General features: G+C 44.3%; 1 protein-coding gene across 4 annotated transcripts in view; it reads left to right on the top strand.

The window, feature by feature from the left end:
* The window catches only part of PKLR (pyruvate kinase L/R), a 73,534-nt gene that overhangs the window by 33,551 nt on the left and 25,654 nt on the right, over positions 1 to 14,329 (top strand). For all 4 annotated transcript variants that reach the window (XM_086947400.1, XM_086947402.1, XM_086947401.1 and 1 more), the window contains exon 5: positions 4,903 to 5,089. In XM_086947400.1, the coding sequence (XP_086803526.1) occupies positions 4,903 to 5,089 (187 nt within the window). The remainder of the gene's footprint in view (positions 1 to 4,902; positions 5,090 to 14,329) is intronic.

Below are 14,329 nucleotides of genomic sequence, written 5' to 3'. Positions count from 1 at the left end.
AACAAAACGACAGGCGGAATTCCCTTTCATAAATCAACCATGCTATACAGCCTGCCAGTGTAAGCTAGTGGGGATTTAATATTGCAGGAACAGGCATTTTGCGATAATTCCTAACTTCTGCTAACTTATTCCAAAATTCTCTCCCCTCAATCAGCTGGGTCAAAGTGTTTCAAACCCTTCGCAATTTCTTGGGTTCTCCTCCTGATACTGTATTGGAAATATGGCGCATCCATGGTGCTGCAAGCGTTTCTATGGGTGGTGCAGAGAAAGTGACGCATCTCTACAGATGTGTCACTTTCTTGTAAATCTGCCCCTGCATTTTTAGGTAATCCGGTTCCGAAAGATTCTGGGACTTTGGAATGTTACTTGCTATATATTTTACCCTCTTACTGCAGTGTCTTAGGAATGTGGCCTAGCTCAAAAACCAATGTATTGTGCTATCGACTCAGTGATGGAAATACCCTAAGAATATAATTCTCTTCCATAATTGCAATACTCGTTTCCTTTAACACTGAGTGGTGGTAATAAATAATGACATAGTCCCAGGTCAATAATTAATGACTTGCATGCGGATACAGCCATTGTTTTGGAATCCTCATTGTCCACATTCTTAGAGCATTTGTGATCAGTTCTTGGCCGTCTCCTTTTTAGATCTCGCCTGTCCCAGCTCATGCACTGGTGTGGCGAGACTTTTAGTAAGGGCTTAAAAAAAATGCTACCATGGCCGGCCTACAGCTTGTGTGCATGTGCGCGGGCACGCGCTTACGAGCAGAGGCGCCATATGGCTTTCCTCGTCATGCTCATTAAGCGCATCGCTTGATTGCAATCACTTTCGTTCTTTGCTGTTCTCAGTGTGGCAGCGCGTGCACACGGACTCCTGCTTCTCCCCCACCACATATCGTGTCTCGCGGCCAATGCTGCTTTGCGAAGTCTCAAAGACATCAAAGCGGATCCCTTCCTCAGTGTGTGCATTTTATCACCTCAATGAGCTGGCGCTCGACTGACTCGCGCTCCTGCTCCCCACATCGGCAGATTTATTTTCTGCAAAAGCACGTTGATGAGCAGGCATTCAACTGACTGGTGCCTCTGCTCTCCTTTACAGCGTGTGGACACTGGCTTTCTGATCCCCCTTCAAGAGCAGGCGCTTAGCTGACTCGTGCCTCTGCTCCTCCTTACAGCGCGTGGACACCGGATTTTTGATTCCCTCAAGGAGAGGGCGCCTTACTGAGACCCGCTCCGAACCTCATCGCGGCGCTAGGAGAGGTGCTTCCTCCCTAAAGGAGCGTGCTCCAGCGCAGCACTGCAGCTACCAGTGAGGGCTTGGACTCCTGTCTCAGTACTGCCGTATCGGAGGAAATGTCAGCACACCCTACCGCCGGGCATCCGTATCACACCTCCTGACCATCCTCCAGGATAGTGCGGCATAGAGAGAGAGCCTGCGCCGCATCAGGGCTGTCTTAGTGATCGACTCTGCCGCATGTGGGGTAATCGGGAAGCCCTCACTACCAGACAGCCACGCAGCACTCCCTGACTTAAGGGATGCAAGAGGACTTACCTCCAACCTGCAGACGTGTATGGCATTGGGGCCTCAAGGTTCTTCACCAGCTACGGTTTCTATTGTATAGAAACTGTAGCTATTGGAGGTAATTGTCCACTTTTCTTTTGATGAACACATCTACAGACTGCCAGAGCGCGGGAGGGGTTATATTTCATTTAAAGTTATGTAGGTCAGAATCTTTATACGAATTGAAACGCTGAACTAGCAAGAGCATTAACCATGTCTGGATTGTAGCGCTGATAGCTAATTAGTTTTGTGCTTGGGTAGCAAAAACGTGTTCAGTCCTCGCATCAAGAGAATAGATCAAGTTTATCCATCAAGTAGCGCGAAGATATACGTGCTTCTCTGCGCTGCCTCCTGCTTGTGTATCTAAGTTGAGTAGTGTGTGCCTCTGCAGCAAAATATCCAATTAGTATACTGTCCCGAATGAGGGCGATTCAGCTATCCCTTCTACACATTCTAATCTGCCTTGGTTGTTGCTGTGGATAGGTATCCGCAATGGTAGCTTGGGTCTGAATAGAGTCTTCACTTCATTCTAGAGTGTTTCTTTTCTTTTTCGTTTAAGTTTGGTTTAGTATTTTTCAGAAGCACTAGGATTCAAGTTTTTTATTATAGTAAATTAAACTTAAAAAGTGGTTTAGTTCAACAATTTGTGTTGATGTCATGCAAAGCATCTGCTCATAACTTTAACCACAAGTTCTGAAACCTAAGTTGTTCAGTCAGTTAAAGGAGACTTATTTTTTGTGTTTTCGAGCAGCTGCTTTATACGGCACGAGCCCTCTTCAAGTTTCATTGTTCATTGTTTGTTCTTTCTAGATATTAAGTTTTTTTTCATTAAGAAATAAGGAATGCTTTTCTTTTATTGTAATTTAAGTTGACCAATGTATCCTGGTACTCTTGTCGGGCTCGTCAGAGCACTAGTTGTTACTCTATAGTTAATGGAACAATGGCGATTACAGGATGTCGGAATAGAAACAATCTTTGTGCATTACATGCTTAGTCTGCCCTCATGGAAATAAAAAACGAAACTTCAGCTATTTTTGGTTTTCATTTGACCTCCTGTTTCGTGCCTAGGCAGAGAAACAGTAAGAATCGTATCTGCCCCTCTTGTCACCATGCATTTTAGAATACACAGGCTGACAGAAGAAAATTTAAAAAAATGTACAGACTTGCTGAGTAACCAAGAGTGACTGCGCGAGCTGGACTGTCTGACACTTCTGGAAAGTTAGGGAAGGATTAGCAGAACAGAGCTTAGTTTACCCACAGCATTGAATGAGTATCTACATATAAAATGCAAGTTACATTGCTATATTGATTAGGCAAAGAAGGTTTTAAAAAATATAACACTTTGCCATGATCAGAAGCTTAAAATCTAAGTTAATATACCAGAATGTTAGTTAAAATTAAGAAAGTATGTTTATTGGCATACTTCACAAACACAAATTAATTCATCATGCTGAAAAACAACAATGAAACTATGCCAAATGAATTCCCAACACTAAAACCAACATCATTTTGGACCGTTGCAAGTTTTTTCACGAGGCAAACGTTAATACAAATTTAAATGCAATTCGATGTTATAATATGAATACTTGACACCCTCAATTTAATTTATTATGGCCTGAGGTTCTGACTGAGTCTGGGGGAAGGAGGGCATCCATGATTTTTGCAGGGGGAGGCGGGGCTCGAGTTTCGTTACACCACTCTCCTGCACATAAACTTGTTAATACACAAAAAATTGTGAGTCCGCTCTGATCTCTGCCACTGTTGGTTTCCTTCAGAAATGGAATGTGTGAGAGACTGTGCTGGACCCTGAACAGGCCTTCAAGGAAGTGTGAGTGCAAAAAGGCTGCTGCATTAATTCACCACTTCACTAGTCAGTCTCTTGCCCCTCCGTTCTCGCTTAAGCCACAATTTGTGACACGTTTGCCATTTTAAGGCTTGTTACAGAGCGTTTGCATATTTAAGTCCTTACACATACTGAAAACAGCAAAACCACAAGTACTAAATAGCAGAGTACAGGGGGCACGAGCCCTAAACAAAGGTTTTAGAGGGGCAGGTTTTGGAAATTAGCATAGGCAGTGTGCACTAATGTCACAGAGAGGGGCATTGCATGTCTATTATTTCTCTCTAGGGGTAATGAACCGAGATTCATATAATAGAAGTATGCACATGAGCTGTGAATACCTTCGTGCATTAATAAGGAAGGCATACCTGTATTTTGGTGCAACAATGTGGGAGAGTTTTAAAGAAACTTGGAGGAATACATGTTCACATGAACTTTTCTTGGGCAGAACAAGGTTCTAGTGAGTGCTCAAGTATTGTAATGCATGATCTAGAATTCAAATAGTCCACTCTGAATCTGGCATACATATATATGTACTTTTTGTGACTGCAATGCACAGATATTCTAGGCAGTAGTCTATTGTTTTCCTTTTGCATAATAATGTGCATTATAATTAGCTTATTGATGCAGACAGGTACCACATTTTTAGCTATTTAATTCACCAATAGGGGGCATTTTTATTTTGGTGCCCGTACAGATTCTCTATCCCAGTGCTACCCTGATTGTAGGCAGCCCAGCCCACTAGCAATTCCTTTGATATTTTATAAGTAGTTGGGGTATACCTGCTACTTGCTACCAGATGGGTGTTTGGACACATAACTAACTGGAAAAAGGAAATTCAGTGTTTTCACCACCATAATTAAGCTGATTGTAGGTGTCTTATGTCCTTTAGTTTCAGTTGGTGATTTTTAATATGTACATTTTCAATTATTTTTGTTTGCTAGACACTCATGCTAGTGTCCAGAAGGGAGTTTTTGGCACGTGAAGTAATAGTATATGGTGTCGCACCCAGGACAATGTGCTGCATGGCAAAATACTTAAAAGGTCCCAAAAGCGAGACCTATTGGCTATGCCAATGCTTGTTTCAGTTGAAATGGGACTATTTACAGCTTTTTTCCGTCTAACAGGTGTAACTTATTCCGTTTTTCACCAGTCCGCTTTTCAGTAGAGCTTGAAGTCTAGTGGGTGACTTTCTCTCCTTCCTTGATTGATAAGATGAGAACCACTTTCCTTTCAGCCTGCCAAGCTGGGCAGGACCGCATTCAATAGCTTGTTTTCTAACATTCAAGATGCTAAATTCGAGCTCAAACTTTGTTACTAAATTTACTGCCCAACAAGTCCCCTTTCATTGGCATCAGTCTATCCAGCAATATCTCCCTGTTCACTGTAGACTATTCCTCTTCTTTCCAGATGAGGGGATGCTTGAGTAAGCGTGTCTTCTGTCCAATGTCTCATTTGTTCCCTCCTGCACTCTCACTATTTTCATGTTACCTTGCAGGGTGACAACGCTGAGGTGGAACTGGTCAAGGGCTCATGTGTTAAGGTCACTCCAGATGATGCCTTCAAAGACAAGTGTGATGACAAGGTCATCTGGGTGGACTACAAGAACATCTGTAAGGTGGTTACGGTTGGTGGCAGGATCTTCGTGGATGATGGACTCATATCACTGCTCGTCAAGGAAATTGGTAATTGAAGAGAAAAGTATAACATTTTTGGGCCACAGATGTCTGACTGGTGAGGAGCATGGATATTGCCACAGTCCAACACAAATGTGACAGTGATGTAGAGTGATCAATATTTTTTACAGTCCATGACTGATATTCAATCTCATTGATATCCATTGATGCATGTAATCGATGTCCATTGCCACATATGATCCTTTTCCATTACTGCCTCTGATATTCAATGCCAACCTTTATCAATATTCCATCTCATAAGTGGGTTAATAATCATTGCCACCTATGATAAATGTTCATTGAAAACCATTGGCTAATAGATCTATGCCCATTGCCACCTGCGAGAAAATCATAGACACCAAGATAAGATTACGAAGGACACCCCCCTTCTGGAGACCGAACGGTTGAGACTCTTGGCAGATTTGATACGTGGGCTCTCAATGGGCTCTCGAGGGTCAGAGATGTTTGGGCCAGAGGTAAAGTGGTTTCCTGTGCAGACCTCCAGTGTGATTGAGTGGAGCGTGGGAGAGACCTTTCAATACTTGCAAGTCAGAAATGCGTTGCATGGGGCTATCCCCGAGGGTACCGATTTGCCGGCTGCCTCTCCATTGGAAGATAGACTCCTTGATGACTATCTTAAAGACAAAGCAATCTCACTGACTTATAGAAAGATATTAAATAACATACCTGACGTATTAGAGAAAACCAGGGCCAAATGGGCGGAGGAGGTGGGCGATTTGGATGAGGATTGGAGGGAAGCATTGGCGTCCCCCCGGGAGGTGGCAATTTTTAATTTTTTTTTATTTGCTTATATAGCGCTGGACTCGACCCCCGAAAGGCTATCTCCGTGCTTGATTCGCTGATGGTGCCAGATTCGGTGCCTTTAGTGGGTGTAGAATAGGGAGCTATGTCTCACAGAAGAGATGTCTTGAGTGCTTTCCGGAATGATAGAAGATTAGCATTTTGTCTCATACCGATAGGGAGTTTATTCCAGATGGAGGGTCCTATGTATGAAAGTGCTCGGCCGCCCTGCCTGGCCTTCTTAATGGGGGGAATTTTTAGTAAGGATTGATTTGCTTGAACGCAAAAGACGTTCCGGTTTATGGATTTGGAATTTCTGAGTCGGGTATTGGGGGCCTGATCCATAAAGGCTCTTATGTATGATGCAGCAAATCTTAAAGTTGATTCGCTGACGTATGGGCAACCAATGGAGCTGTTCTAGTAGGGGCCTAGATGGTGTTCTCGAGGGGACATTGAGGACCAGCCTGGCCGCAGTGTTTTGGGCCACTTGAAGACGGTTGAGCATGTATTCATTTGCTGAGATGAAAAGACCATTGCAATAGTCCAATCGACTTATTACAAGGGCCTGGACAAGGGTCCTTTCTATAAACGTCTGATAAGAAGGGAAAAACCCTTCTTAGGAGACCGATTGTCCGGAAACAGGATCCTGTCACTAAGTTCACATGCTCTTTTAGAACCAGGTCTTGATCCAGTCTTACTCCCAGGTTTTTCACTGATTGCGTTGGGCAAGGAACGGGTCCTAGCTCTAAGGGCCACCAATCCGGTGACCATAGGAGATTGGCTTTCCCGAAGAGCATGACTTCTGTCTTGCCGACATTACACTGGAGGCAGTTGGAAGCCATCCAGGTGGATACTGCTCTCATGCCCTCGGCAAAGGAGTTCTAATTTCCAGGGTAAGAGTCTGGAAGGGGAACAAGGGCTGGGTGTCGTCGGCATACGACACTGGAGTAAACCCGTATGCTCTCACAATGTCAGCAAGGGGGGGCCACGTACACATTAAATAATGTGGGGCTTCGATATGAGCCCTGTGGAACCCCCTTGGTGACCTCCCTAAAGGTGGAACAGTGGGAGCCCAGGCTGACACTTTGTGAGTGGCCAGTGAGAACTCTCCAACCAGGACAGAGCTACGCCTCCAATTCCAACTCTCTGCAAACGGCCGAGAAGGATCTCATGTGACCGTGTCGAAGGCTGCAGACAGGTCTAACAGCACCAGAATCATTGAGCCTCCTCTATCCTGTGTCATCTTGATGTTATCTGCCATGGAGAGAGCGCGGATTCGGTGCTGTAGTTGGGTCTGAACCCTGATTGATAATGGTCCAGACCCCCCTGTGGCCTCGAATTTTGACACATGAGTGTTCACATGCTTCTCGGCCAGTTTGCTTAAGAGCGGCAATAGGGAAATGGGGCGAAGATTGGAGAGGTCTGTCCATGGCAAGGCCGTGTTTTTACGGATCCGGTCCAGATTCAAGCTCATCCAGCTCAAGCTGCATACAGTATACTATACTAGTGTGGTGTTGGTTATGATGGGTGTCTTGAGTTCCTCATTATGCCCTAGAGACTGCGGTCAAGAGGGGTCATACTTTCATCAGTGTTGGGACTGCCTGATAGTACAAACATACTGGGGTAAAGTGACAGGTAAAATGTGGGAAATCTGCGGGAAATCTATGTAGGTCACTCCCCGGTTATGTCGTCTTAATATTTGGGAGGCAACGGATTTGACAGCAAAGGACCTGGGTCACCCTGGGCAACGTGGTGGTAAAACGCAATATTGCAAGAACTTGGAAGGGAGCCACTGTGCCTAAACCCAGAGATTGGGAGGCCGATATGGACTGGTGCATGCAGATAGAAAGGGTAATATATGAAGGGAGGGGATGCCCGCAGGAGTGGTCCAAGATTTGGGGAAACTGGAACAAATGCATGGACTCCAGGTTGGTGGCCAGCAGATATGGGAAACCACCCTACTCCAAAGTGAAAAACCTGAGTGTGATAGTGGATAATAAACTGTCCTTTTGTGCTCACATCAGTTCAGTTGTCTCCACCTGCTTCTTGATTCTGCGAGTCTTAAGGAAAATAAAACCCTATCTTTCAGATGACAATTTTAGGACGGTAGTCCCAGTCCTTGTACTGTCACGACTTGCAATAGCATATATCTGAACGCCCAGAAACAACTGCTTAATAGGCTTCAGATTAGTTCAAAATGCTGCGGCTAGACTACTGTCGGGTATATCTAAATTTGTCTCAGTCCGAACAGAACTAACTCTGCTACATTGGCTCCCGGTGAAACAGAGGGTTCGTTTTAAGGCCCTCTGTATAGCCTTCAAGGCCCTTAATGGTATTGGCCCTAACCACTTGAGGCAGAGGTTTAAATTGTATATCCCTGGTTAGGGCGCTTCGATCCCTGGGTGCTAAATTGGTCCAAACACCGACCTTCAAGAAAGGCGGCTGGGGAGGGAGGAGCTTCATCACCTGCACATCCAAGGCATGGAACGAGTTGCCGTTCCACCTGAGGAATGCTGCTAATCTGTTCTTCAGAAGAGGCCTGAAAACCTGGCTTTTCTCTCTGATCGCATCAACGTATGTTTAGGCCTAGCTCAGCGCCAGGACACCCACGGGTAATCGTGCGCTTCTTATAAATTCCAATAACATAACATATAGAGGGGTGCGATGTGCCCCACTAAACCCCTCCCCTGCCCTGCAGGAGTGAAGACTGCCGGGGAAGAGGTTGGTCGCAAGTTGAGCGGATATGCTGTAATGTATGATTGGCTGATCAAACAGATAAGAATGTGAATGTTACATCACTGAATCAAGGTATTCTGAACTATGTTCAATTTGAGCTGATTTTTTTTTAACAATACAGAGTTAAAAAAAAAAAATCATTGCCACTGGTGATTGATGCCCATGGCCCTCGGTGATTGATGCCCATGGCCCTCGGTGATTGATGCCCATGGCCCTTGGTGATTGATGCCCATGGCCCTTGGTGATTGATGCCCATGGCCCTTGGTGATTGATGCCCATGGCCCTTGGTGATTGATGCCCATGGCCCTCAGTGATTGATGCCCATGGCCCTCAGTGATTGATGTCACAGTTGATTGCCCTTTGCCACCGCTGAATGATGCCCATTGCCACTAATGACCATTGCCACTGGTGACACCGGGTCTGTTGAGCGGTGATGATGAAAACATTGTCAAGGGGGAACCCTCTCATGAACAAAGACCAGAGACCCCAGGTAACTCCGAAAAAAGAGTAGTTGCCAGAGTCTAAAGCAGAAAGGCCAACCTCGATGTTGAAAATCAGTGAGCGATGGCAAACCCAGAGACTAAAAAACCCTCAGATCCCTCGATGGGGGCACTGCAGAAGGCAAGTCTTCCAAAAAGACTACTTTGTCAAAGGATGTTAAGTCGAGACATTTCGACGTTGAAAAGGGATCTCTGGAAGAGTAAAAGTGCTCGAAGATGACACATCATCGAAAGATTCCTCGACTTCAAAAAGAAAATTTACGTTGAGGCTTGACCCCAAAGAACTCTCAGCAGAGATGAAGAGGAAAAAATGGCGCCTCGAAGCAGAAATGGCAGCGTCAATCCGGACGAAATATTTTGACACTTCTCTTAAGGAATTTCAAACTGCCCAGAAGAACAGGGTTAGAAGGAGGTAGAGGAATTGGAACCTCCCATGACACCTGAGCCTCAGGAAGAGGAGGAGGAATACTACAAAGAAGAGCAAGAAGGCTTGGAAATGTTTCAGGGGTCCGAAGCCTCCGAATATGTCACAGCTCAATGGCATGACATCGAGACAGATTCCCCTGAAAAAGGAATAGACTGTTTACTGTTGAGGCCTTCACATCTGGATGACATTGCAATGTACAGTCCAATCATATAGAAGGCTGCAGATAGTATGGAGTTCAGCTGGAAGAGAAGCAGATAGTATGGAGTTCAGCTGGAAGAGAAGATGCAATGTTTCCTCATAGAGACTTTAGTACGATCGCAAACCAGGAACCAGTGCTACCCAGTCTACTAGATCAGGAAAGAAAGGCATTCAAGGAGCTTGCTGCAAGCAGAGCGGTAAAACCCCCTGCATACATTAAAGGAATGGTGCTGGTTGATAATCATCACTTCCACAGCGAAGAAGACTGACAATATCCCATCACTGTCGGGCTACCCACAGACAAGGAGAGTAAAAAGATGGATCTGATGGGCAGAAAGTTCAACAGGAGCGCATCCATTCAATGTGTATAGCAAACTCCAACGCCCTCCTTAATAGGTATGATTACTAATATTGGGAAGAGATGGCAGAGCTCATGAGACATCTACCAGAGCAATATAGGCAAGCCTAGCTGAGGAATGTAAAAATATTGCGAACGCATTAGACGCAGCAGACACTGCAAATTGTTAAATGATGGCAGAAACATCGTTAGGACACCACTCTTGGCTGTGAATCTCAGGATTCAAACCAGAGGCGCAAGGCGACCAACCTAAGTACACCTTTCAGTGGGGAACAGGTTTTTGAGAGACACTGTGAATGAAACACTGCAACAGCTAAAACAAAAACCACAAACTGCAAAATCAATGGGAGCGTTGCAATTTAGGGGAACCTACAGAGAGGTGCTACATCATTACACAGGCCTACAGGAAGAGACACTTTCCAGAGTAGCACAGCTCATCAGGGCTTCCAAAGTACCAGCTTATGTTAATCCGCAGCATCCTCAACACCAGCAGTAAGGACTCCAGTCCTTTCAGGGACGATCACATCAGAGGGTACTGCCTCACAGGGGAGGGTACAGCCTCACAGGGGGAGGCACTACCCCATCAAATTACTTGGTCTATACAGGCAGCCTCTCACGCAACAACAATGGGAGGCAGCATAAAAGTACTTCCTTTAGGAGTGGAGGAAGACACCGGACTATTAAACATTGTAAAACTTGTAAATTTCATAGAACTGGCCAAGAGACCACAAGCAAAGGGACTAAAGAAAAAGGTCCATTCAGATGAGACCACATCACGTCTACTCAATAGGTAGAGGAATTGCTGGAAAAAAGGCCAATAGAAAAGTTTGGAGAAGAGATCGGAAAAGGAAATTACTCAACATATTTCCTAATATCTAAAGTAGACTGATATCTATGCCAGATTCAAGACCTTCAGTTTATAAAGAGACATAGATTCAAGATAACAGCCTTACAAGAGCTCATTCATACCACAGTTGCATAAAGGGGATTACTTCGCAACTATAGATTTAAAAGATGCTTACTTGCACATGCCAATAAATTCAAAACACAAGAAATACTTGCAGTTTGTGGTGAACAAGACTCACTATTAGTTCAGAGTGCTGGCCTTTGGGATAAAATCCGCTCCAAGAGTTTTTACAAAGTGTCTAGAAGCAGTGGCCATGGATACATATTTATCCCTATCTGGTCAATTGGTTAGTAAGAGCAGACTACTGCACCAACTAAAAGGCACATATACAAGCGGGGATGAGGACCGTCGTCACACTGGGACTCTCTATAAATATAGACAAATCTTCACCAAATCCAGAACAAGAAAAACTGTTCATAGGAGCAAAAATCAGTTTGATACTAGCAGAAGTAAATCCCAGCGAAAAGAGAATAGTGTCACTACTAAAAAACATGCCTTTACCAGAAGGGTCAGCCTCTGACAGTGAGGACTTTGGGGAGGGAAATGTTGGGGTAGATGGCCTTATGCATCCCTTTGATTCCATATGGGAGATTACTTATGAGACCAATTCAGGAATGGTTTCAAAACCAATGGTCACAAGCAACATGGAGTTGGGACGATCTAGTGGTTGTCACGCAGAAACTACGGAAGGGCATGGTGTGGTGAAACCGATCACATATAACAGAAGGAAGGAAATTTGCACAAGCAACTCCAGCAGTAACCATTACAACAGAGGTCTCTCATATGGGCTGGGGAGCTCAAATGGCCTCACTCAACATCAGAGGCGTCTGGAAGGGACCAGATTTAGTCCAGCATTTCCAGGTCTCGAACGAAAGACAGTGTTCCTAGCCTTAAAAGCCTTTCAGAAAGAACTGTTGGGGAGAACAATATTAATCCAACCAGACCATACCACTAAAATGTTCTACATCAACAAGCAGGGAGGGACTCGAAGCTTTGCCCTATGGAGGCTGGCCCAAGAAATCGGTCTGTCTCCGCACTGCCCACTTCCAGATCTAACCGCAGTTAATCTACCAGATCAGGTCCTTGTAGAAGCGGGCTGATTGAGTAGACTAGCATCATGCTCCCACGAATGGGAACTCAATTAAACGGTACTCAAACAGATATTTTGGGGTTGGGGAACTCCAGAGGTCGACTTATTCGCAACCCCAAAGAACGCAAAATGCCAAAACATTGCATCTAGACAGATACACCACCAATCCCTGTGGAATGCTCTGTCGATAGACTGATCAGGGATATTTGCATACGCTTTTACCACCGAACAGTGAACAAAAAATGCAGACTAAGCAAAATAACACTAATGCTAATTGCCCCTCAGTGAGCGATGCAAATGTTGTTTTCGGAACTAATAAAAATAGGGCTGGGCAGCATTCTGAGATGGTCAAGACAACAAGACCTACTGTCAATTGAAGAGGGGAGGGTTCTACTCCCAGAAACGGATTCTGGCAGCCTGGTTCCTGAAGATTAGGATTCAGACATCTGGGTCTCTCGAAGAACATAATGGCTGTTTTCAGTGAAGAAAGAAAGTCCACAACAAGAAAGTGTTACATGGCCAAATAGAATAAATGCACATTGTTGTCGGTAAATGGGATTATTATGGAAAAAACTAAACGCGCAACTGTGCTAAAATCTTACCTACTGGACTGCAAGCTGATGTATGCATCCTTAAAGGTACATGTAGCTGCAATTGTGGCTTACACGTGGGGGTCAGATAGGAAGAACTTACTTCACAACACGAGTAATAAAGCATAATTTGGAGGGATCAAAGAGAATTGCACCACCAAGACGGGTACCAGCACACACCTGAATCTAAATGTAGTGCTAACTCAACTAAAGAAGGCACCTCTGAGCCTTTACACAAGGCCACATTAAAACTGCTCACACGGAAGCCCACATTTCTGGTGGCTAGAACATCACTTTGCAGGGTGAGTAAAATACTTGCACTCACAATACAAGAACCATATTTACTGGTCCTAACTGACCAAATAGTCATGAAAGCAGATCGCAATTCTTACCAAAGGTGATTTATCACTTCCACATAAATTGAACAATACAAATTCCAAGCTTTTTCCAAAAGCCAAAGAATCAAGCGGAGAAAATATTATGTACGCTGGATGCAAGACAAGCGATCATGTACTTTAGTGATGCAACAAAGACCAGCTGGAAAACAAAGTAACTATTGGTTTCCTTTACAGACAATGTGGGAACCAGTAACTAAATGCCTTGCCAGATGGATCTCGCAAACCGTTCAATTTTGTCACACAAGTGCAAGGATAAAACTAAACTCTGCCCCAAAAGTACACACCAGGAAGAAAGGAGCAACCATTGCCTTTCTAGCAAATCTACCCTTACAGAACATCTGTATGGCAGCTACGTGGTTATCAATACACACGTTCCCAAAGCATCACTGCATAGACCTCCAAATAAACAAGGAATCTCAAGACAAACTTCTGTTTAGAAATCTCATCTTCAACCCATTCTCTATGAAATTGACAACTGCTACAAAATCTGTGCACAGCATGTGAATTCAGAAACTTTTAATACTGCAAACCGAAATGGTTTCTTACCTGTAGGAGTAGTTTTGCAGCTTGAAGAGAATTCAAAAGCCATACACCCACCTAGAAGATGAAATAAGCAAGCATACACCCAAAAAAATCTGAAGGCGAGTAAGTGGGAGCTTCCGGAGAAGGGCATACAACGTCCGAGGAAACGCCCAAATGGGAGATCCATTGATGCCCAACAAAAAACAAGCATTGGCATAGCCAATAGGTCTCGCCTTTGGGACCTTATAAGTGTTTGGTTATCCAGCACAATATCCTTGGTGCAACACCAACTGATGCATGGCTAAACACTTATGTCCCCAAGGCGAGACTGATTGGCTATGCCAATGCTTGTTTTTGATTGAGAGGTATGCAGAAGCGTTGTTCTGGACATCACGTTTTAATGCGCAACTTTCACACTAAGTTTAAACTCACTCAGACGACGAAATATATAGCAGGAACGTGTACCTAAAAAAATTAAATCCACATTCACTCCACATACAGCTAAGTATTCTCTGATACACCAGTCTGTTTATTTATTTATTTATTTTGAAAGTTTTATGTAGCGCGAACAAGATCTTTGCAGATATCAGAGCGCTTTACAAAGCCGGGAATACCAACAAGAGAGTGAAATTAAACGTAATAAGTGAAATGGGTAGGTACGTGAGGGAGCAAAGTAGAACAGGTACATCAAAAAACGCAAATATTACAGATAAATGTGTGCA

The sequence above is a fragment of the Lissotriton vulgaris genome, chromosome 12, assembly GCF_964263255.1.
Source record: "Lissotriton vulgaris chromosome 12, aLisVul1.2, whole genome shotgun sequence".
Taxonomy (NCBI): Eukaryota; Metazoa; Chordata; class Amphibia; order Caudata; family Salamandridae; genus Lissotriton; species Lissotriton vulgaris.
This window is presented reverse-complemented; position numbering and strand designations above follow the sequence as displayed.